General features: G+C 44.4%; 1 protein-coding gene across 2 annotated transcripts in view; it reads left to right on the forward strand.

The window, feature by feature from the left end:
* ANXA11 (annexin A11) overlaps nt 1-25,126 on the forward strand; it is a 133,963-nt gene that overhangs the window by 68,874 nt on the left and 39,963 nt on the right. For both annotated transcript variants that reach the window (XM_030203245.1, XM_030203246.1), the window contains exons 3-5: nt 15,375-15,478; nt 20,356-20,799; nt 24,113-24,200. In XM_030203245.1, coding sequence (XP_030059105.1) covers nt 15,375-15,478; nt 20,356-20,799; nt 24,113-24,200 — 636 coding nt within the window. The remainder of the gene's footprint in view (nt 1-15,374; nt 15,479-20,355; nt 20,800-24,112; nt 24,201-25,126) is intronic.

A 25,126-nucleotide genomic window follows, 5' to 3' on the forward strand; every position in this document is an offset into this window, starting at 1 on the left:
CCCAAAAACACAAGTCCAAATACAAACTGTGGAAAACAAGGCAGGCTGTTAGATTAGGCAGGCTTGGGAGACTTTTTGTATTCTTTCAAGTCCAGAGAACACTCTGGAGTCAACAGTTCAGGCAAACTCAAAACTGTTTATTCTTCTCTGAGAAATCAGGAACATCAACCATTATCAACTCGCCAACATTGAAGGTGTCTTTTAAAACCACAATCTTTCTGGTATTCCCCACAGGAACTCCTGTATTCTCCTTCCTTGTATTTATGTACAAAGGCTTTTCAGCAGGACTATTTACACATTTTACAGACTCTGGTCCATGCCTATCCCAGAGAATAATATCCTAAAGGCTGTGCCCCACTCGCTTCCCAAATCCAGACTCCCCGTGGCCTAACCTCTCTCCAAGGTGACCTTTGCATTGGCTCACCCTGGCCTTCGGATGGGCACTCTCTGGCTCCAATCCCACGCTCCCGGGCTGGGTCTCTCCTCTGCCCACCCTTAGCTCTCCTCTTTCACAGTTGTTGCTTTGCTGAGACACAACTCCGTTTTACAGCCAGTGGTTTTATTTCTCCTATGTGGGATTCCCCTTACGCCTCCAGGTCAGTGGCAGGGGACCATCAGGCAACCAAAGGCCCCTCTAAAGGGCATAACTTTAGCTTTATCTCCTTCCAAACTCCTCCCCCCCCCCCCCCCCCGTCACTCTTTGGTACCAGGACATATCTTTCTGAATTTTATTTCCAAACTACTCCCCCTAGGCTGGGCTTCCCCCACCCAGGGACCCCTCAGTGACTCTCCACAGAAACTTATTCTCCAAGTAATCCCCAGCCTTACAGGAGATTACACTCAAATATAAACCAGAGGGTGGGGGGATTATATTGAAGTATAAGGTAACTGCCTCCCAACCCCAATGACGGGCATTTCTTACTGCACATTCCCTGTACTTCCAACAGTTACCAGCATTTCTTCCTCTGTTGCGCCCCCCCCCCCCCCCCAGCTCCCCACGGTTACCGGATTTTGTTTGCATTTCGTACCTCCTTCATCTGCTGCTTCTGTCCTCTCGTCTCCCCTGATGACTGACGGCGCTTCTGCCCTCCCCCTTCCCTCCTGATAACTGGCACTTCTGTTCTTCGCTCTTCACCCTGATGACAGAAACTTCTGTCCCCCCCCCCCCCCACTCCCAACCATCATTGCGCTTACCATTCTGGTGCTCACTGAAGCTGACGCCACTGCTGGTGTGGGGCCTTGAGCCATCTATGCATGCTCAAGGCCTGCTGGCTCTCAAAACTCCACACTATTCCAGAACAGAGCATTGGTGTCGGCTTCAGTGAGCACCAGAACAGTAAGCGCAGTGCTGGCCAGGTGGAGGACAGCAGCACCGGTCATCGGGGGGGGGGGGGGAGGTAGTGGAGGACAGTAGCACTGGTCATTGGATGAGAAGGGGAAGAGAAAAGTGCTGGTCATCGGGCGGGGACTCGAATATAAACCAAGATCCCCATTTTAGCCCTTTTTGTTTTGGCCCAAAAATCCCTACGAACACTACAGGGGGGGGGGGGGGAGCTTCAGGGGCAGGCTTAATCAGGGGGGCTTCAGTCTGGCATGGAGTGAGCTTCAGAGGTGGGAATTATTATATTAGATTAGTGGATTGTCTCTTCTTGTTTACTAGCAGTGACTTTTTTTGATGCTCAGAGTAAAAATACCATGTGATCTGGATAGAGGAAACCCTCTTTACTAAACAGCTGTTGATAAAAAAAATTGTTATTAAAAATGGTGAAACCTATCGTGATCTTGATCCTATACCTCAGCCAAAATCCAGGTGTAGCAATTTTGCTGATTTTGAACCAAAATGACTAAAAATAATCTATGGAAAATTATTAGCAACAAAGGTCCCACTGTTTTTTTTTTTTTGAGCAAGGTCTAGTAATGGGACTAGGGTTAATGCCATGCCAGTACAGAAGGCAGTGCACTCATTCAACCTACCTGCTCCTGATATCTTTTCTCTCTTAGTCACTTTTAACAGATTCAGTTGTCTCATATTATTGTGCTTTGTTGCATTATCCTGTGTTGTTAGAAAAGGCACAATGCCATAATTGCTGGAAAATAACATTATATTCCATCGTTTTCTGTACATGTAACTGAGTTCAGGGTGTGATGTCTGTTTCTTTCCCTTTTCCATTTCCTGCCTAACTCCTATTATGTAGACCCTCCCTCTTTTCTCCAGGCAGCACCATAAACTCAGCTAAATTTACAAAAATAGAAGCAAAACAATAAAACAAATTTAACAATTAAGTGTATTGCAGAGAGAGAAAATATTTACCTGAGAGGATAAACAGACCTGCTTTATCTCCTGCTCTTGGTCCCCATCAGTGGAATGCCGAAAACTAGACTTTTCCTATAGCTAGTTCTGTTTTCTGGAAAGTTTATGGCTACCTGTAGTGATGGTTAAACAAAAAATATTTTGATTTGACTTTGAGAGGTAAAAGGGACCTAAGCGAACCATGTGAAACCGCAGTGTGTTCAACTCATTAGCAGATGTTTCTCCCATCATACCACTTTCAGAACAGAACTGGACTTGCCAGCTGTACACCCTAAAAATAGACTGATATTCAAAGGGTCTCTATCTTTGGGACCCTTTTATTAAAGTGCAGTAAAATCAGGGCTTAGCACATGGAAAACTGCTGCTTTAGAAGGTGCTAAGCCCAGACTTGGGGGGGGGGGGGGGGCTTTTTTCCTAAGCCATGGTAGGCACTAGCCAATGCTTACCACGTGGCAAAAAGCACTGCTGCAGGACGCACTGAGACATCCCACGGTGTCTATCAGTGTGCTGTGCACTAATCCCGTGCTGAAAAATATTTTTTATTTTCAGCGCAGGAGTCACAACTAGTGCAGGACACGCCTACTCTCTGCACGTAATGAGATATTATGGGCACATTCCCGTGCACTGCTCGATTACCGCAGAGTCAGTGCGGGAGGCGTTAGCGCCAACAAAATAGGTGTCTTTAAGGGCTCCTGCAGTAATGGCCATATGCTAATTGGGAAATTAGCACATGAATATGGAATATAGACAATATGGAAATGCGGCACTAATAGTGACAACAGAGTGCAAAGAACCCTCATGCTGACAACGGTGCTGGTCACTTTTTAGTGCGGCTTAGTAAAAGGGTCCCCGAGTGCTGCACTTTGTGGGTTTTATTTATTTATTTATTTGTTCAGGTCATGCGTTAAGGTTGTCATTAGTGTGTGGTAAAAATTTAACAGAGGAGCGCTTATTTAGGAAGCACTAAGTAACCCTGTGTTATTCAGGTAGCGTGTGCTAACAAGTTTCAAGTTTAAAGAACCCATCAATGAAATGCAGGGCTGGTGGAACACGGTGTGCAGGGCAGGAGGGCACAGACGGCACCTGGTCAAAAGAAACCAGACAAAAGAGTTCCCAACATAGAAGTTCCTGGCAAAATAGACTCCCGACAAAAGGGCCTGATGAAATAGATTTATTTTTGAATGGTACAATTTGAAGGGTACAAAGAAGTGGAGGAGCCATAAATTACTGAGAAATTCCACGGCTTGTCACTTGAAAGTCCTGGCACCTGCCTACAGCTTGACTTCACTATCCACACTTGGTATCTAGTGAGAATCATAAATCTGCTTGAAAATGTAATCCAGCTTGATTAAGAGTCTATTTTGTCTTGGGTTGTTTTGTTGTGGGGTTTTTTGGAGAGGTTTTTTTTATCATGGTCTGTTTCGGTTTTAGTCTGTTGGGTTTCTTTTGTCGGAATTTTTTTTTTGTATGGTCTATTATGTCGGGGTGCTGGCACTGACATTTGGGGGTGCCTGGCTTTAGCCCTCCCCAGCTGCCTTGCTCTTTTTCACTGCCACCACTCTGCCTCTAGTCAAATAGTCCGGTGCGCCAACACCGTGTACTCCTCTGAGTCACAAAATCACATACTAGAAGTAGCTAATCTGTGGCTCGGAGGAGCATGTATTGCTGGCAGTTGGCACACCAGACCTGTTTACTACTACTACTACTAATCATTTCTATAGCGCTACTAGACCTATGCAGCGCTGTATACATTATATACAGGCACTTTCTCTGTCCCTAGGGGGCTCACAATCTTAAGGTTTTTTTTTTTTTGTATCTGGGGCAATGGAGGGTTAAGTGACTTGTCCAAGGTCACAAGGAGCTGCAGTGGGAATTAAACCCAGGTTGCCAGGATCAAAGCCTGCTGCACTAACCATTAGGCTACTCCTCTACTAGAGGCACAGCTTTAGGTGGGAGCTGATCCAGGGGACAGGTGAAAGAATGGAGCTGGGGCTGAAAAAGGGGGCAGGTGGGAGAAGGGAGGAGGGAGAAGAGAGAAAGGAGATGCTGGGCTGGACTGGGGTGGGGGGTGACTGATAGTTTGCAGGGGGGCGTCAGAGAACCTAGCACTGACCCTGATGAAATGTCTGAGTGGCTTACAATCTAAAATATAAAAACAGTGAGGAAGAATATTAAAAGTGACAGGATTGATGAAGAGAAGGAGGTTAGAACTACAATTTTAAAAGAAAAGCAGGGAGAAGAATACACAGAGGATAGGCTGGTAAAGGCGGTTAGCTTAGCGGAGTTTTAAAAAGATTTGGATGGCTTCCTAAAGGAAAAGTTCATAGACCATTATTAAATGGACTTGGAGAAAATCCACTATTTCTGGGATAAGCAGTATAAAATGTTTTGTACTTTTTGGGGATCTTGCCAGGTATTTGTGACCGGGATTGGTCACTGTTGGAAACAGGATGCTGAGCTTGATGGACCTTTGTCCCAGTATGGCAATACTTATGTAATTATCGACCTTACATTCTGTAATGGGGAAGTCAGGCATATGCATCTGCAAAAAGGAAGCTTTTTAGATCAGTTTTAAATTGTCACATGGATGATTGAAGCGTGAGGTGCTGTGGTAATTTATTCCAGAGTTCATGGACTTGGATGGAAAAGAGAGAACGTCTGGTACTGCCATAAAGAATTTTGCAGAAGGAGAGAATGACTATACGGTTTTGTTGGGACGATCTAAGTGATGTTGTTGGACAGTAGAAATCTTGAAGTGAATAAGGGTTTACCTGAACTACGGATTTTATACACGAGTAATAATATTTTGTATGTTATGCGATGGGTCAAAAGGAAACCAATGGGTTGCCTTCAGAAGTGGTATAACAAATAGGAGGAAATATATTTTTCACCCAAAGAATAGTTAAGCTCTGGAACTCGTTGCTGAAGGATGTGGTAACAGCACTGCTTATTTCTAGGATAAGCAGCATAAAATCTATTTTACTGTTTTGGGATCTTGCCAGGTACTTGTAACCTGGATTGGCCACTGTTGGAAACAGGATACTGGGTTTGATGGAGTTTTGGTCTGTCCCAGTATGGCAAAACTTATATTTCTTATGTACTGAGTGGAGTGGAACGGGTAGACGTGAATCGCTTGCTTACTCTTTCTAAAAATACAAGAACTAGGGACACACAATGAAGCTAAATTTATATCGAATCTCTTTCCAATAATACAAGAACTGGGGACACACAATTAAGCTAAATTTAAATCAGATCAGAAAAGATATTTCTTCACGCAATGAATAATTACTCTGGAATTCATTGCCAGAGAATGTGGTAAAAAGCAGTTAGCTTAGCAGGGTTTAAAAAAAGTTTGGATAATTTCCTAAAAGAAGTCCATAACCCATTATTAAGATGAACTTGGGGAAATCCACTGCTTATTTCTAGGATACACAAATGGGGATAGACACTGTGTGTTAAATGCAATGTGAAAATGTTGGCTAATGAAGGCGTCTCATATCAACATGGAAGTCTATATATATGAGCTTCCTTAACGGCTAAATAGCCGATGTACGGTTATAATCATGGACCACCTCCAACCAACCAGCAGTGCCAAATGTTGTTAATATTTGGAAACCTGAGAATCAAAAAGTCTCTATAATCGATTTACTCTCAAATTTATCCTCAGGTAAAGAAAAATATATAGAAGCGCACTGCTGTTCACAAAATAAACATTATAACAAAAATAGACATATAATGCAAAAATTCACTTATCTTAATAGACGCCTTCATTAGCCAACATTTTCACATTGCATTTAACACACAGTGTCTATCCCCATTTGTGTATTGTTTACAAAATATTTTTAGACACTTGTAAGCCTCTTTTTGTTTTTGATATTATTTCTAGGATAAGCAGCATAAGGTCTGTTTTACTCTTTTGGGATCTTGCCAGGTACTTCTAACTTGGATTGGCCACCGTTAGAAATGGGATACTGGGCTTGATGGACCTTTGGTCTTTCTCCGTATTCCAAGGTTTATGTTCTTAAGTTATGTAGCTCCTTCTGGTTAAGTGCTGCTAAATATCAGCTCTTGGGCCACCCAGCATGATTTAACCAGACAGCAGCCCCCTTTCACCCGGTTAAATCACTTTGAATATCAACCCCTTAATTCTTGGGCAAATTCCCCATGCCTTCCTTTGAAGATGATTTATCACTGTGCAGCTTTTGATGCTGACTGTTTGAGCTTCCTTAGGGGCCCTTTTACTAAACCATGCAGTTACTGTGGCTACATGCAAATTTTGCTGCACAGTAGCTGCAAATTTAACGTGGCAGCTATTGGGGGCATTCCCGCTATTTTTAAATTGCAGGTTGTGCATTAACATTCAGATTACCATGCGGTGCCTGCTTCCAATTAACATAGAAACACATAGCATCTTCTGTTTAGGAGGTGGTAAGTGGTCCTGCATTAACTGTGTGTCAGGAAGTTTACATGTGGTAAGTGCAGTGTGTGTTCACTGCCAAATGCCTTCCATGTCCACTGTCTGCCCATGCCACACCCCGGACACAGAAAGCACTTAATATCCAGTTTACCATGTGTATACTGTCGATCTACTGGTGCATGTGTGTTGCTTCTTCCTCTCTCCCTGTCCTCGCTTTCCAGCTGTTGTGAACGTGACCATCCCTAGCAGACTCTGAAAATGTATGCTTATGCAATGTTTGTCTCCACTTCTGCCCTGTGAGGAAGTGATAGAGGACACCTTTGACCCCTTATACAAACACAGACTGACACATATGCAAGCAGCCTTTTGCAACAGGCTGATTCAAGAAAAGTAGCCTGCTCTTCTTTGATTATGAGCTACTTTGCTTCCACCAGAGGTGAACATCTGGAATGGTACCTACTTGTTTGTGCTCAGTCCGTGACGCAGCCCGTATGCGGGTGAAACCTGGCTATGTCGGGCATATAAAGAATGCTTTGTCTTTTATCCATTGTGGTGAATAAACTCTACCATGCTTGTCTTCGCTTAACTGTGTGTTAGGTAGTTAGCACCTGGTAAGTGCAGTGTGTTAATTGCCATGCCCATGCCACACCCCTGACCAAAAAGCACTTAATGCCCGGCTTACTACATGCTAGCTGCAAATATACCACAAAGCTCCCTTAACAGGGCTCTGCACTAGAGGTTACCCTGGCATAAATCAGGTGTTAAGAGCTTAACGTAATTTTTAGTAAAAAGTGTCCTTACTGTGCCTGTGCTCCGAATCTCCTCTCAAAATCCCAAAATATTCTTCTTCGAGTCTACAGTATACAAAATATTGTGGTCAAAGTATCATAAAAGTTCTCTAGTCTTCATTTCTCGGTGATCGCAGTGGTACAGCCAGTGGAGTTTTTGACGTCTCTCGATCTTAAAGAGGCCTATTTACACATTCCAATTTGGCCTCCCCACAGACATTTTCTTCACTTTGCAGTGCTCGGTTGTCATTTTCAATTCAAAGCGATGCCCTTCAGCCTAGCCACAGCACCTCGTACATTTTCTAAGGTCCTTGTTGTAGTGGTGGCCTATCTCAGAAAGGAAGGGATTCAAGTCCATCTTTATCTAGACGACTGCCTTGTGCGGGCGTCTTCTTTCGAGGAGAGTCTACGGGCAACCGACAGAGTGGTCGGGTTGCTTCAATCGCTTGGTTGGGTGATCAACTTCCCAAAGTGCAGCCTTATGCCCTACCAGACGCTGGAATACTTGGGAGAGTGCTTCGATACCCAAACAGAGATAGTTTCTCTTCCTTCAGCTTGAGCACGACGGTTGCAGGGTCAGTTGCAAGCTCTGTTCCAAATTTCAAACCCGCTGGCTTGGGACAATGTACAAGTTCTGAGTTCCATGGCCTCCACCTTGGACGTCGTAAATTGGGCCAGAGCTCACATGCGCCCTCTGCAGTGGCACCTTCTGAACCGTTGGTCTCCTCTCTCGGAGGATTATGAGGTTCGGGTGCCATGTTCGACCCGTCTGCACACAACCATGCACTGGTGGTTCATTCAAAAGAACTTGTTGTCGGGCATTCCTCTACAAACCCTGGAATGGAAGATCGTGACCATGGATGCGTCACTGTCTGGTTGGAGGGCTCATTGCCTCCAACAGACAGCCCAGGGCATTTGGACCTCGACGGAGGCATCTTGGTCCATCAACCGCTTGGAGTTACGGGAGATTCAGGGGGGGCACCAGGAGTGCACCATTAGCGCACGATGCAGCCCTGATCTGCCATTGGGCAGAGACTCATCACTCTATCTTGACGGCAGCTCATATAGCGGGGTCACAGAATGTGCAAATGGGCTTTCTTCCCCCCAAACCAGTTGGAGCCGAGGGAGTGGACACTCTCCCCTCTGGCCTTTGATCAGATAGCTGCCCATTGGGGGATGCTTGTGATGGACTTAATGGCCACCACATTCAATGCGAAGGTTCCCCGTTTCTTCAGCGGGGGAAGAGAGCTGGGCTCGGAAGGAATTGATGGTCTTCTGCAACCTTGGCCCAGGGGACTGCTCTATGCCTTTCCCCCATGGCCTATGGTGGGCAGGTTACTGACTCGCTGTCATGTCCCCTACCTCAACGCAAGTGGCGTCCTTGGGCTGCGCGGGGTCCCTTCGACATGCACACTTGACTGGCACAGCTCTGAGCCATGTGTGTGTAGTTCTTGACTGGCACAGCTCTGAGCCATGTGTGTGTAGTTCTTCTCTGGCTGAAGGCTCCTTGATTGCTTTGCTTCCATGCACCTGGTTCTGCTCTCTCTCTGCCTGGCTTCCAGGCTCCTTGATTGCTTTGCTTCCGTGCACCTGAGTCTGCTCTCTCTCTGCCTGGCTTCCCTTGCTTCTCTCCTATTGGTCTCCTATCTAGTTCTCAAAGCACTTCAGCGTCCTCCTTTCGAACCCTTATCGGGGATTACGGTTAAGGATCTTACCTTGAAGGTGATTTTCCCAGTAGCCATTACTTCGGCTTGGAGAATTTCAGAGTTGCAGGCTCTTTCTTGCAGAGACCCCTTCCTGCGGGGCGGGGGTATCGATTAGGACAGTTCCTTCATTTTTGCCCAAGGTGGTTTCCATTTGGGGCATTTGCCGACTTTTTGCCAGGAAGATTACCTCGAGCAATTCTGGGCTCTTCGCTGCCTTGACATGAGACGGGCGCTTCTCGGGTATTTGGAGGTGACGAATGAATTTATTCTTTCTGACCATCTCTTTGCCCTTTTTGGAGGCAGTAAGAAGGGTCATATGGCTTCCAAGGCCACCATAGGCCGTTGGGTGCGGGAGGCCATCACTTCGGCCTACGTGGCATTGGGTGAGCAAGCTCCTGCACAAATTCGTGTTCATTCTATGTGAGCTCAGGCTTCCTCCTATGCAGAGTCCCATTTGGTTTCTCTGGAAGATATCTGCAGAGCTGCTGCATGGGCTTCGGTCCATACGTTCACTCGTCATTATCGGGTGGATGTGGCAGCTTGGCAGGATGCGGTGTTTGGCTCGTTGTTGATTTCTGCCGGGTTGGGGGTGTCCCGCCCTACTTGAGGACTGCTCGGGTACATCCCACAAGTCTCTGGATTGATCTGTGGGACGCTATGGAAGGAAAAATTAATTCTTACCTGATAATTTTCTTTCCATTAGTCCCAACATATCAATCCAGATGCCCCCCCTAGATTTACTGTCTGCGGTTTTGTTTTGGTTGGTTAGTTTTTTCGGGTTTTGTTGTTCTGAATGTTCCTTCATTTGATTAAATAATAAAAACAAATAAATTTGGAAGTGGTGGAAGTATGTTGGGCATTTGGTCTCACAATGTCAGGAGAGTTTTCTATTGTTTTTATTCCACTGCTTTGGTATCGTTCATACTGAGGTTTACTTGGCTGCATAGGTCCACATGTAGCAAACCTCAGAGGTTCTCTCTATCTGCACCTGCTGGTAGAGGGACACAACCTACAAGTCTCTGGATTGATCTGTTGGGACTAATGGAAAGAAAATTGTCAGGCAAGAATTAATTTTTCCTTAAAGAAGAAATTAGCCCTCCTAGGTGTGGGTGTAATGGAAGAAACCTTTTATGTAATGAAAGTCATAGCAGGAATATCAGAAAATGTTCACCCTGGCACATGATCTCTCTTGGTTTCTGATAGTTTAGCTCTATTGATCAGTTTTTCCTGAGTTGTGGGATGCACATGGAAGAGTCCTTAGCTCCCTCGGTGTGTGCACCATACACTTCTCCCTCTTAGACTCCAGGCCGATATTTTACAGCTGGCTTCTGGATCAGCCGGAGCTGACTGTACAAGGTCATGTAATACGTGCCCCATTCTACAGCATCTCAGTCTCAGAGGCATAGCTAGGTGGGTCACCAGGGGTGGCCGCTCCCCCCAAACGGACGTGCCTATTTTTCACGCGATCAGTCGCGTTTAAAATATGCACCAGTACCTTCAGGCAGTCCACTCCCCCCGCGCCCTCAACCTAGCTACGCTTCTGCTTAGTCTGTGTTCTCGGTAGAAGGCTGGCTCAGTGTTGATGCTGGAATTCTGTAAGTATGCCATCCTCAGGAACTTACTGTAACTGGGATGTTATCCTGTACTGGCTGCTATTCAGTATCAGGGGCATAGCCAGGCATCAGCGGGAGGGGAGTCCAGAGCCCGAGGTGAGGGGGCACATTTTAGCCCCCCCCCCCCGGGCACCACTTCCCCTCTCCATCCTTTCGACCCCCCCCCCCTCCTGCCACCACCAACCCTCCCCTGCTAGGTACCTTTGCTGGTGGGGGTCCCCAACCCCCTCTAGCCAAAGTCCCCTTCAGCGCTGGTCTCCGAGTCTGGCACGTTCGCTGCTTTGGATTCTGTTTCTGTGAGTCCTGATGTCCTGCACGACGTCAGGACTCACAGAAACAGAATCCAGATCAGCAACGCGCCGGAGACCGGAGCTGAAGAGGACTTCGGCGGGGGAGGGTTGGCGGGGGGGGGGGTGAAAGCAGGGGGCCAGGGCTTAAATCTGTGGGGGCCTATGCCCCCGTGGCTCCACCTAGCTACGCCCCTGTTCAGTATGGCACAAGCATGTAGTTCAGGTACCTTTATGAGCACCAAGGGCTAGATTCTATATATGGCGCCTGAAAAATTCGCATGGTAAAAAAAATACGCCTAGGCATATGCTCTAAAGTACACCTAAATTGTATAGAATAGGCTTAAATTTCCGTGTGGTATATAGAATTACACCAAGCGTCTCCACTCCATTGCAGCTGGTATCACTTCTCGGTCATGGTGAAGCCAGCAAGATAAGGCATGGCTTCAACCATGGTCTTGTGTGTGCATGGACTGTCCATCACATGCACAGTGAAATCAGGGTAAAGCCAGTGTAGCCTAGGTCTCGGTTTCACCCTTCCTCTAATATATTCCTAGAAATGTCAGTATCCCACTTCCAACAATATAATGGCAGTAGTGAAGTGTAAATGGAAGTCTGTTTGGACATTAATACATTACAAGATAACAGTTTATTTGATGCACTTAAGATATAGACAGAAAACAATTGGGGGAGGGGGAGGTTTTAATTTTTTTTTTTTTTTTTTTTGGGGGGGGGGGGTTGCCTGTGATTGACTAGTGCCATAACAAGTTGTGTACCTGGGTGTTCTGAGCCTTTTCCTCCAGATTTAATTATAAATACACCCAGATGTAAATTTTCTTTTTACTTTTCTCCCTTTTCCCTTCAGATGTCTCTCTTCTCCTCCTTCTCCTGACTCTGCTGATGTCTTGCACCATACAGTCAGTGTCTACCCTCATCTAGGCAGACTGCAGTGGCACTGTCTGGTTAGTACCAGGACAGTCCGTGGGTAGAGGCTGTCCTGAGTTAACCTGGTATCTGTCTGGGTACTTCCTTTGAATATTGATGGTACCTGGGTAACACCTGGCAGCTACCCCAGTCCCAGATATTCAGTGCCTGTTCCCAGATAGCGGCTAGCGCTGAAAATTTGGGTCTAAGTCAGCTGGCGGCGGCCAGCATTTTAAAGAATTTTTGACCACCGACAGATGAATATTTACTAGCCAAGTGGTTCCAAAACCTGGTCCTGGAGGCACCCCAGCCAGTCAAGTTTTCAGGATATCCACAATGAATATTCATGAAAGAGATTTGCATGCATTGCCTCCACTGCATGCAAATCTCTCTCGTAGTTATTTATTATGGATATCCTGAAAACCTGACTGGCCGGGGTGCATCCAGGATCAGGTTAGGGAATCACTGGACTAGCAGCTTAGGGGGGCAACTGAGAGAATAAAAACTGTACAACAGGCGTGGACGCTGTTCAAAAATACCATCCTGGAGGCCCAGGCCATACATATTCCGCGAATTAGAAAAGAAAGACGGAACTGCAACAGACAGCCGGCCTGGTTGAAAAGTGAGGTGAAGGAAGCTATTAGGGCTAAAAGAAACGCCTTCAGAAAATGGAAGAAGGAACCGTCTGAAAATAACAAGAAGCAGCATAAGGAGTGTCAAAGCAAATGTAAGGCGCAGATAAAGAAGGCCAAGAGGGATTACGAAAAAAAGATAGCATTAGAGGCAAAAAAACATAGTAAAAAAATTTTTCGGTATACTAAAAGCAGGAAGCCGGCAAAAGAATCGGTTGGGCCGCTGGATGACCGAGGGGTAAAAGGGGCGATCAAGGAAGACAAAGACGTAGTGGAGAGACTGAATGAATTCTTTGCTTCAGTCTTCACCGAGGAAGATTTGGGTGGGATACCGGTGTCGAAAATGGTATTTCAAGCGGACGAGTCGGAGAAACTTACTGACTTCACGGTAAACCTGGGGGACGTAATGGGGCAATTCGGCAAACTGAAGAGTAGCAAATCTCCTGGACCGGATGGTATTCATCCTAGAGTACTGATAGAACTGAAAAATGAGCTTGCGGAGCTACTGCTAGTGATATGCAACTTATCCTTAAAATCGAGCGTGGTACCGGAAGATTGGAGGGTGGCCAATGTAACGCCCATTTTTAAAAAAGGCTCCAGGGGAGATCCCAGAAATTATAGACCAGTGAGTCTGACGTCGGTGCCGGGGAAAATGGTAGAGGCTATTATTAAAAACAAAATTACAGAGCACATCCGAGGACATGGATTACTGAGACCGAGTCAGCACGGCTTTTGTGTGGGGAAATCTTGCCTGACCAATTTACTTCAATTCTTTGAAGGAGTAAACAAACATGTGGACAAAGGGGAGCCGGTTGATATTGTGTATCTGGATTTTCAAAAGGCGTTTGACAAGGTACCTCATGAAAGGCTACAGAGGAAATTGGAGGGTCATGGGATAGGAGGAAATGTCCTATTGTGGATTAAAAACTGGTTGAAGGATAGGAAACAGAGAGTGGGGTTAAATGGGCAGTATTCACAATGGAGAAGGGTAGTTAGTGGGGTTCCTCAGGGATCTGTGCTAGGACCGCTGCTTTTTAATATATTTATAAATGATTTAGAGATGGGAGTAACTAGCGAGGTAATTAAACTTTGCTGATGACACAAAGTTATTCAAAGTCGTTAACTCGCGACAGGATTGTGAAAAATTACAAGAGGACCTTACGAGACTGGGAGACTGGGCGGCTAAATGGCAGATGACGTTTAATGTGAGCAAGTGCAAGGTGATGCATGTGGGAAAAAAGAACCCGAATTATAGCTATGTCATGCAAGGTTCCACGTTAGGAGTTACGGACCAAGAAAGGGATCTGGGTGTCGTCGTCGATAACACACTGAAACCTTCTGCTCAGTGTGCTGCTGCAGCTAGGAAAGCGAATAGAGTGTTGGGTATTATTAGGAAAGGTATGGAAAACAGGTGTGAGGATGTTATAATGCCGTTGTATCGCTCCATGGTGCGACCGCACCTTGAGTATTGTGTTCAATTCTGGTCGCCGCATCTCAAGAAAGATATAGTAGAATTGGAAAAGGTGCAGCGAAGGGCGACTAAAATGATAGCGGGGATGGGACGACTTCCCTATGAAGAAAGACTAAGGAGGCTAGGGCTATTCAGCTTGGAGAAGAGACGGCTGAGGGGAGACATGATAGAGGTATATAAAATAATGAGTGGAGTGGAACAGGTGGATGTGAAGCGTCTGTTCACGCTTTCCAAAAATACTAGGACTAGGGGGCATGCGATTAAACTACAGTGTAGTAAATTTAAAACAAATCAGAGAAAATTTTTCTTCACCCAACATGTAACTAAAATCTGGAATTCATTGCCGGAAAATGTGGTGAAGGCGGTTAGCTTAGCAGAGTTTAAAAAGGGGTTGGACGGTTTCCTAAAGGAGAAGTCCATAAACCGCTACTAAACGGATTTGGAAAAATCCAAAATCCCAGGAATAACATGTATAGAATGTTTGTACGTTTGGGAAGCTTGCCAGGTGCCCTTGGCCTAGATTGGCCGCTGTCGTGGACAAGATGCTTGGCTCGATGGACCCTTGGTCTTTTCCCAGTATGGCATTACTTATGTACTTATGATTCCCATGTAAACATATGAGAGAGGCTGTAAATTTTCTCCATGAACAAGCAGTGTGAGTTAGCCACACATGGGTGACACCAACATTTCAAAATGATTGGGGATGCCAAATATAATACAAATAATCCCTCCCTAAACACAGTGAAGAAGCTTGCTCAATATTGGGGGTTCTCAGCACCCACTGGTACCAACAGAGCTGGCTCCTGTGAATGGCACCATGGACGGATTACTGTTCTAGAGCTAAAAAAAAGGATAAAAAAAACATTTCTGAGCATGCGCAGGTCTGCAAACTTGAGAAGAAGGATTTAAATTGGATCCATCTGTGTGGATTAATTTAAGAAGTCAAATCAGCTGAGCTTGTGCATTTCTGTCTACTAAAATTTACGTTCAGATTGAGTTTACCAAATATTTCTCACAGAAAATAATCACATACACAGAGGGCCTATTGTGACATTTTTGTTTTGGGGGGTGGGGGTGGGGGTGGTAATGCTGATAACCATCTACAGTATTTTTTCAAACTATGTTTATAGTGTCAACAAGATATGTTGTCATAATTTTGCAGCAAGACTGCAAGAAAAGGTTAGTGGTTTCTGATTTCTGGCTCATTCACATGTTCTGGTTTTAGGTAGTAATCCATGGGGTGGCTCTGGCTATCCATCCGGTAACCCGCCTCCAATTGGACTTGATAACTTCAGCCAGCAGTATAATCCACAATATATGCCTGGGATGGTAAGTATGAACTCTGTCTAATATGAGTCAAACTGCAGACTAATGTGAAATGGAAATTTATGCCTGTAGGAGGAAGAGGCTAAAGTGAAAGATTTATTCAGCGAGTTTGCTTAACACATTTTACCTTCCCTGTGTGATTCAGATTTTGCCTAAAGTACAGTAAGATAAGCATATATCACAAAATAAATGGCTCATCTATCCTATTTTGCTTTTTTTTTTTTTTAAATTTTAAATTCAAGTGCTTTCTGTAAAACTTTGACAAAAGAAAAAGCAACAATAGAACTATCAACCTAGATGTATCAGGTACCTTGGGTTAAAAGCTATGTTTATTTATTTATTTTATTTATTTGTTGCATTTCTATCCCGCATTTTCCCACCTATTTGCAGGCTCCAATGTGGCTTACAATGTTGTGCCCTGGCTATTGCCATGGCTGAATAGAAATACAATTAATAATGACACAAGAATAAGAGTAACATAGTGGAATAACATGTTAAATAACAAGATCGGTAATGAGATAACAATTAGAAACAGTAATGTACTAAAGTGCAGGTGCTGGGTCATTATGATATGTTCTATTGCAGAGATAGGTCTTCAATGATTTCTGAAAATTGGTTAGGTCACTTATTTTTTTCACATCAAGTGGTAAAGCATTCCAAAGCTGCGTTCCTATGTAAGAAAAACTGGATGAATGTATCAATTTATATTTTAGTCCTTTGCAGCTAGGGAAGTGGAGATTTAGGAATGTACGTGAAGATCTTTTAATATTCGTGGGTGGTAGGTCAATAAGATCAGACATGTAGACCGGGGCATCTTCATAGATAATTTTATGAATCAGGCAGCAGACCTTGAACGCAATACGTTCCTTGAGTGGAAGCCAATGCAATTTTTCTCTTAAGGGTGTGGTACTTTTGAATTTTGTTTTACCAAATATGAGTCTGGCAGCAGTGTTTTGGGCTGTTTGAAGTTTATTGATGATTTGTTCTTTACAGCCACCATAAAGTGCATTGCAGTAGTCTGAGTGACTTAGCACCAAAGATTGTATCAGACTACGAAATATGTCTCTTGGGAAGAAAGGTCTAACTCTTCTGAGTTTCCACATTGAATGGAACATTATCTTTGTTATATTTTTCGCATGGCTTTCCAGAGTTTCTGCATAGTGTATTTCGGTAACAAATGTGTTGTATTCCACCACTATTGTACACTTGATAAAGGGTTCCTTTTATAAACCTGCACCAATGATTAGCGGTATGTTGAATGTGAAGAAGCCAATGGGAATAGATGGGCTTCTTTGCATTCAGCGCACCTCTAACCGTAACATAGCTTTGTAAGAGGAGCCTAAAATGAGCATTTTTCCATTTGGAAACCATCTGAAGTGCCACAGAGATGAATATGTCTGCTAGCTGACACTATAAGGGTTCATGGTCTGTCTTCAGGGCTTGGAATTTAAATAATATACTGAATTGCAGAGGTAGATCAGAATGAAACATATTTTTTGAATATAAATGCATATGTGATCCCAAAACTGCATTAAGGGACATTGTTATCAACATGGTCTTTATTTTGGATCCCAACAAAGATAGATAGTTTGACTGGCAGCTTTTAGGAAAGAATAGATTTTTTTTTTTTACAGGGTAAATATCTGTGTGACTTTATTTAATGGCCAGAGGTACTCGGGGAGGGGTTTTTTTTTCCTCATTTTGGGCTAGATTCTATATATGGCACAAAAAAAAAATCATTGCTGAAAAAAGTGCTATTCTATAAACTGCACTTAAAGTTGTGTGTGGTTTATAGAATAGCTCTTTCACCTGGGAATCAAGCCTAACTTTAGGGGTGGCCATTTGCACAACTGAAACGTGGTGCAAATGTACGCGCTTACATTAGGTGCATATCCCCGTTCTATAACAATGTGCATAAATTTTAGGAACGCCCAATTCCACCCATTTCTGCGCCCCTTTTCTCAAATCGTGCAAAATGTTTAGGCACTTAAAGTTCAATTAACTTTAATTAGTGCCAATAATTGTTAAAAAGCCAATTATTAGCACCAATTAGTGCTAATTAGCTTGTTCAATTGGGAACACGCAATTGTATGCACAATGTTTTGGTGACTTTTGCAGACTTAGAGGGTTTGCGTCTATGGGAAGAACATGTAGTACATTGATCCCTAAGTGGAAAAACACATCCTATATAATAATTCTCACCTCCAACAGGATGTGCTTGGGACCGTGCCTGCCAGAAGTGGTCTGCTAGGCAGGCACACACTGACCTCAGTGACATCAGTGACAGACAATTTGACAAAGCAAAACAATCTGAGTGCTGGCCATTAGGACACAGGGTTGATAGGAGAGTTTTAAAAGACTGAAGGAACCGAAAGTGTTAAATGGGGGGAGGGGGGAGTTCTGAACTGAAAGACTGAAAGACATGAACATTTGGGAAAGGAAAACAATCTGAATGCTGCCCATTAGGACACAGGGTACATAGGAGAGTTTTAAAACACTGAAGGAAACGAAAGTGTTAAACTGGAGAAGGGGGGGGGGGGGGAGTTGTGAATGACTGAAAGACATGCAAATTTGGGACAGGAAAACAATCTCAATGCTGGCCATTAGCACACAGGGTACATAGGAGAGTTTTAAAAGACTGAAGGAACCAAAAGTGTTCGGGGGGGGGGGGCAAGTTCTGAATGAATGAAAGAAATGAAAATTTACGAGAGGAACACAATCTGAATGCCGGGCATTTGTACACAGGGTAGATAGGACACTTTTTTTAAAAAATGAAGGACGTGAAAGTATTACATCTTGGGGGAGGGGTGAGGAGGAAAGCGGTGGGGTATCCGGATACTGGGCGTTAGGGCCACGGGGGTACATAGACTTTTGAAAGCCTTAAGGAACCCAAAGTGTGGGAAGGAGGAGGAAAAGGAGGGGAGGGAACGGGGTGAGGGGCATTAGGAACAGGGGAGGGGGCCCTGTCACACACTCTCATTCTCACACACACACTGTCACACAGACAGTCTCACTCTGTCACACACCCGCACATTCACTCTGGCTCTCTCTCTCTCTCAAACATACACATTCCCAGGAAAACCTTGCTAGCGCCCGTTTCATTCGTTCCAGAAACGGGCCTTTTTTACTAGTTTTATATAATAGCAAAGCGGTAATAGCTGTAACCTAAGTTATAGCTACATGATGCTAAGTTCCATATTAGGATTCATCTCCCATAAAAAGGAATTAGATGTCACAATGAGAAGATTTCAACATATTATCCAATGTGCGGCAGCACCCAAGAAAGCAAATAGAGTTAGGAAAGGATTAAACTTACTCCGCAGTTACTTAACCCTCTGCCGTCTCTTGCTGTTTCCCCTGTTGTTCCCCCCTCCCCCCAGTTGATCCTTATTCTCTGTCCCATCCTTGCATTGGTATGATGTAATTTCTCTAACTGTTGTTAGCTACATAGAGCCTGCTATGTTGGGATTATTTGGGATATAAATGTTCTCAATAAATAAATAAATAAATTTCATGATTCCTCTATATTGCTCCGGTATCATATCCTACCACCCCTCCATCCACCCTGAATTTCACTAGGTACATGGTCTGATCCTGGGGGAAAGTGATTATGAGGTGCTCCATGGACTGAGTTAGTACTGATTGAGAGAAGGGAATGAAGCTGGGGAAATGTTTTATATAGCAGTAAGCACTAATCTTTTAATTTGTACCCAGTCTTTTTGTCTGTGTGCTGCATTTAAGTTCATCACTTCTGCTAAGAGGAAACAAGTGAAATGTTCTCAGATCCAGAGTTAAATGGTAATTTTAATGAGCAGAACCTTCTGGATGATAGTCTCTTACGTATTTCTTGTAGTTCCTGTACAATTTAATTTGGATGGTAGACATTGCAACATTAATGAACTGTGCAATAATGTTTCAACATTTTCCTGAAAGCAAAGTTGCATTTCACTCTAATGGTAGCAGCTGCCTGAAAAGTGCTTATTTCAGAGAGGTTAATGCTACTTTTGTGATGAAAAAGAATTTGACACAGACACAGACTGCGTTTGTTGATGGAAACAGGAAATATGCAAACCCAAATTTGAAGCCCGAACATACTGGAGACAATTTTCATTTGTAAGGCCAATGTTCAAGCGTGCTGCCCCATCCTGCCCTCTGTCCAACAGAAAATGTGTCATGAGGAGAGGGTGGGATGGGACAAGCACGCCTGAACATTGGCCTTACAGAAAGGCCCTGTGCCAGTGGAGAAAAAGCATTTTTGCTTCAGGAAGAGGTATGGAAGAAAGCAGCCACAGGGAAGGGAGAGGGAAGAATAGCCTTCTGGCTGCTGCCTGTGGGACAAGGGAGGTTCACGGGAGATGAGGAAGGGCCCATGCCGGCACAGAAACAGCGTTGGAGCTCTGGAAATAGGTATGGAGGAAACTGCTATTGGCTGAGTGCATAAAGGGAGGGGGAGAATATATTATTGGTTGATGTATGCAGAACTCGGGAGAGACTATGGGAAATTAGATTCTGGACTCTGGGGAAGGGGGGGGGGGGGGGGATACTGGCCCCACAACTTATACACAAGTGATTAGATGGGGGCAAAAGTTATAATGCAACTTGTATGCAAAGCTGACCTATATCTATGGTAATTTGTATATAGTGTGTACTCATTTTATGCAGAGTGGTGTTAAGAGTTATAAACTACTCTTAATTAATGGATTTTATAATATATATGTGTGTGTGGGCATGTACAATATATATTATAATAAGATGCATTTATATATTGATGTGAGATATGTATGCTTTGTTACCAGTTTTATATCTGAGCTCCCTTTTATCATCACACACAACATTTTAAATGGTTTTGAAATACCTGTTTTTAATCCTCGTAATTGCAGCCTTCCAATTTTCCGTCCGCATTTGGGGGAGCAAATCCAGGACAAAGTATGTTTCCTTCTGGATCAGCTGGAGGCTATCCTCCAATTCCTACTGGGAGCTTTGGAGCACCTCAGCCAGGGCAACAGCCGCAAGCATCCTCATACGGAATGTACCCACAGCCAGGAGGAAATCCACCATCGGGAATGCCTGCTTACAATCCAGGGTACCCAGGCGGTCAACCAATGCCACCTGCAGGGCAGCAGCCTGGCATGCCACTCCCAGGGCAGCAGCCTGGCATGCAGTATCCGGGGCAGCAACCTGGCATGCCATATCCAGGGCAGCAGCCTGGCATGCCACCTCCAGGGCAGCAGCCTGGCATGCCAAGCTATCCCTCAGGCCCTGCTGTTAATCCTTCAATGCCATCTTACCCATCACCCAGTGTGCCTGCAGTCACTCCAAGCAAGGTACGGTAGGAGCACTTTCATTATTCTGCAGTAACTTAGTAAATGTGTGTATGACATAGTTGAAATAGAAAGAGAAGATGGGTACCCATTCACTTAGGGGCCCTTTTACTAAGGCGCGTAGGCGCCTACATGTGTCCAACATGCGTCAATTTGGAACTACCGCGTGCCCTCGGATGTCATTCCATTTTTTATGCACTTCCGATAAGCGTGGCAGAAAATATTTTTTTATTTTCAACCGCGTGGCGCTAACCAGGCGGTAATCGACAGTGTACGCATGCTGACAATTATCGCCCGATTAACGTGTGAGACCTTACCACTAAGTCAATGGCTGGTGGTAAGGTCTCAGGCCCAAAATGGACGCGCACCAATTTTTATTTTGCCGCACGTCCATTTTCGGCCCCAAAAAAGCCCTTTTTATAGGTACACTGAAAAATGGATCTGCACCTACAACAGCACAGGCCATTTTTCGGTGCACCTTAGTAAAAGGACCCTGTAGAACAATATTTCTTCATTGCGTCTCCAAAATATGACGGCATTCAAAGGCTTAAGATAAAAGTTAATAACTAAAAAATTGACAAGACTCCTGCTTATAGCCTTTGAAAAAAGGAATGTTACACATTTAACTGAAAGTTTGTTGTATTCTTAGTTGGATGTAATTCCTGCGATAACTTTCATTACAATAAAACAAGAGTTGCAAGGTTCTGGAAAGGAACTCTAGTGCTTGGTTGTCATGGCAAAGACTGGGCTAATGTGAAATGGAAGAGGCTTATGTTCTTATTTTCACTCAATGCCCAGTTAAACTCTGGAATTCATTGCCAGAGGATATGGTAAACACAATTAATGTAGCTGTGTTTAAGAAAGATTTGAACAAATTCCTGGAGGTGAAGGCCATAAACTCTTAAGGTAGACCTGGAAAAAATCTTGCTATTCCATGTGGTTCCACCAGGTACCTGTGACCTGGATTGGCCATTGTTGGAAACAAGATGTTGGATTTGATGGACCTTTGGTCTGATCCAGTATGGCAATTCTTATAAAATATAGGACAAAAGTTCCCAGGCGTAGTTTTGAATGAAAGGTCTCAGCCCTAGTTCCTATTAAACTGGAGACTGACAAGAACAAGAGGGAAACGTAGGCTGGTTCCCCCAACTCCACCAAACTTTTTTTTTTTCCAAGTATAGGTCATTTTACATCAGATTGCTTGTGATGCTATAACTGCTGTGTCCTCTTACGATAAAGTTTATATAGAAAAAAAAAATCAGGAGAAAGATATTCTCAGGAGTAGAAGCAGTGGCATAGCCACAGGGACCATGGGGGCCTAGGTCCCCCATTTGGGTTTGGGCCTCCAAAGTCTGCTGGTTTGGCCTGGTCAGCAGAGGATTTTCTGCAGCAATATTCGCCGCTGCTTCCCACTCCCTCGTGCGTATACTTGTTTTTAATGAAATTAAAACTTAGCATGTGCACCAGGGCGGGAAAGCATGGCAGGCTGCACAGGTGCCGTATATCGCCACAGGAAGGCTTCTGCTGGCAGGGCTTGGGGACCCCTGCCAGTCCAGGTATGTGAAGTTGCGATGGGGGCAGAGAGTGGCGAGGAGGTAGGGCAAAATGTGCCCCCCCCCCCACTTTGGGCTTAGTTCTCCCCCACATCAAGGTCTGGCTACACCACTGAGTAGAAGAATAGCCTAGTGGTTAGAGCACAGCCCTGATAACCAAGGAAACCCAGTTCAAATCCTGCTGCTAGTCCTTGCTATCTTGGGCAAGTCACTTATCCCTGCATTGCCTTGGGTCCAAAAATTAGACATAAGCCCTTCAGGGTCAGGAAATATCTAGTGTGCCTGATTGTAACTACCGAAAACAGTGTGAGCTAAATCTAAATAAATAATAATTTGTGCTGTCATTGTGTATCTTTTGCTTGTAATGTAGTCAAGAATGATTCGAATGTCAAAGGTGGCAATTCTATAAATTGGCACCTTAATAAAGGCCAAGATCAGGAGCAATGAACAGGAGAAACCTCTATGACAATCCAAGCAATGCATCAGGACTAGAGGCTTACCACAGGCAAAACCAACTCGGGAGAGTTTGCGCCGAAACACAGACTGTGTTGGGTCCTTTCTACAAGCAATCAATAAAGTGGTTTTCAAGCACCATCTCCCGAGTTGGTTTTGTCTGTGGTCAGCCTCTACTCCTGTTGCATTGACCTTAATAAAGGCAACAATTCTGTAACAGCGTATGAAAATACTAGTGCAAAGTCCCTTTGCAGCAGTGCCATAGCGAGGGCGGCTGACACCCGGGGCGGGTCGCCGCTGCGCCCCCCCCCCCTCGGGTGCAGCACGGGCCCCCCCCCCCCCCCCCGGAGTGCATTCTTACTAGCATAGGAAAGCGAGGAGTGGGCGGGAGGGCCGATCCGCCCCAACTGCACGTCGCTGGGAGCTGCGTCGGCTCCGCTGGTTCCCTGCACTGTCTGCCCCGGAACAGGAAGTAACCTGTTCCGGTGCAGAGGGAGCAGGGAACCAGCGGAGCCGACGCCCCCCCCTTCCTACGCCACTGCTTTGCAGCGCCAGCTTATGTCACATCAGTGGATGGTGTAAGTTGGCACATCTATGTGCGCCTTGCAGCAGTCATATCTGTTCAAGTTGCATGCGTTGCTAGGTGACACATCCATGCTCCACCCACACGAACATCCCCATTGCCTTTTGTGTTCATCTGTATTGGAATAATGCCTAGCACTTGTGTGTGTTACTGCCAATTATTGGTGCCAAGCATGTATGTAAATGCTTTTATTCTATAATATACCAGTTTATAGAATTTGCCAGAGGATGTGGTATCGGTGGTTAGTGTATCTGGGTTTTAAAAAGGTTTGGACAGTTTCCTGGAGGAAAAGTCCATAGTCTGCTGTTGAGACAGACATTGCGAAGCCACTGCTTGTCCCTGGGATTGGTAGCATGGAATGTTGCTACAATTTGGAACTCTGCCAGGTATTTATGACCTAGATTGGCTACTGTTGGTAACAGGATGCTGGGCTAGATGGACCCAGTATGGCTATTCTTATGTACAACATTTGAAAATATGTTAGTAATGCATTCTATGAAAGAGTATGGATTATTTACATAGTATATGTAGCCCAGGCATCAAAATTTTTTGAGGAGTCTTACCTGGACAAGGAAGCTGCATCAAATTTAATGGTATTTAGATGTGCATCTGCAGGGGTCATGTGAAGTTTGCAGAATAGTCATGTCTTTCTCTGTGTATTTTGCATCTTTTGGATAGACCAGCTTCCATGTTTTTCTTTTTTTTTCATTTGTGTCTGATTCCTCAGCCAGTGAACCGAGGCACTATCTCTGATGCAGCAGGATTTGACCCTTTGAGGGACGCAGAGGTATTGAGGAAGGCTATGAAAGGTTTTGGTAAGTGTTCTCTGAATTATCATTCTTATTTATGTATTTCTTTTCATATACAAGCAGCACAAAATACAGCAGCTAGACTAGTTTTCGGGAAAAAAATGGTTCAAAAGCGCTAGACCCCTTCTCCAAAAATTACACTGACTACCAGTCAAGGCATGCATATTCTTTAAGCTTTGTTCTCTGGCCTACAGAATAATTTTGGGCCCCTCACCGGGCTACATGACCAACCTAATAGATATACCAATCTGAAATGCAACTACGTAAGTGAGATCTTACCTTACCTTCCACTTCCCTAGATGTTAAGTCCTTAAACACAAATCAGCGTATGCTTCCGGCTTCTCTGTTTGCACCCAGCTCTGGAACACACTACTGAAAGACCTAAACCTCAAAGACAATTAACCTATTCTTCCCAAAACACCTGAAAGCCCATTTTGTTCGTACTGTTCCTCCCCACTGAACCAACCTAACCAACCTAACCAACCAGATTAAGAAATAACACTACATGAATACCACAATGTACAGAACTGAACTAAGTTTCCATCACCCAATTCATCCCAAACACTTAACATGCTTACCTGAGGCAACTATAAACACATAAAGCCTGACAACTATTAATGTCACTCTTCTATATAAATTCTAACCTTGTTCTATACAAACTGTAGCCAATTTACTCCAGACTCTTGTAAGCCACATTGAACCTACCAATAGGTGGGAAAATGTGGGATACAAATGCAGAAATAAAATAAATACCAAGGCGGTTTACAGCACCATATAAAAACTACTGTCTGACTCAACTACTGATACACATGGTCCTGTTTTTGCCTGATTATATTATTCTGCCATACAATTTAGAAGTTGGCGATCACTATTGTATATACTTGGCTGTTTCATGATAGAGTTGTGATGTAGTTTACTTCAGTCAGCTACTG

This window comes from Microcaecilia unicolor, chromosome 5 (genome assembly GCF_901765095.1).
Source record: "Microcaecilia unicolor chromosome 5, aMicUni1.1, whole genome shotgun sequence".
NCBI lineage: Eukaryota > Metazoa > Chordata > Amphibia > Gymnophiona > Siphonopidae > Microcaecilia > Microcaecilia unicolor.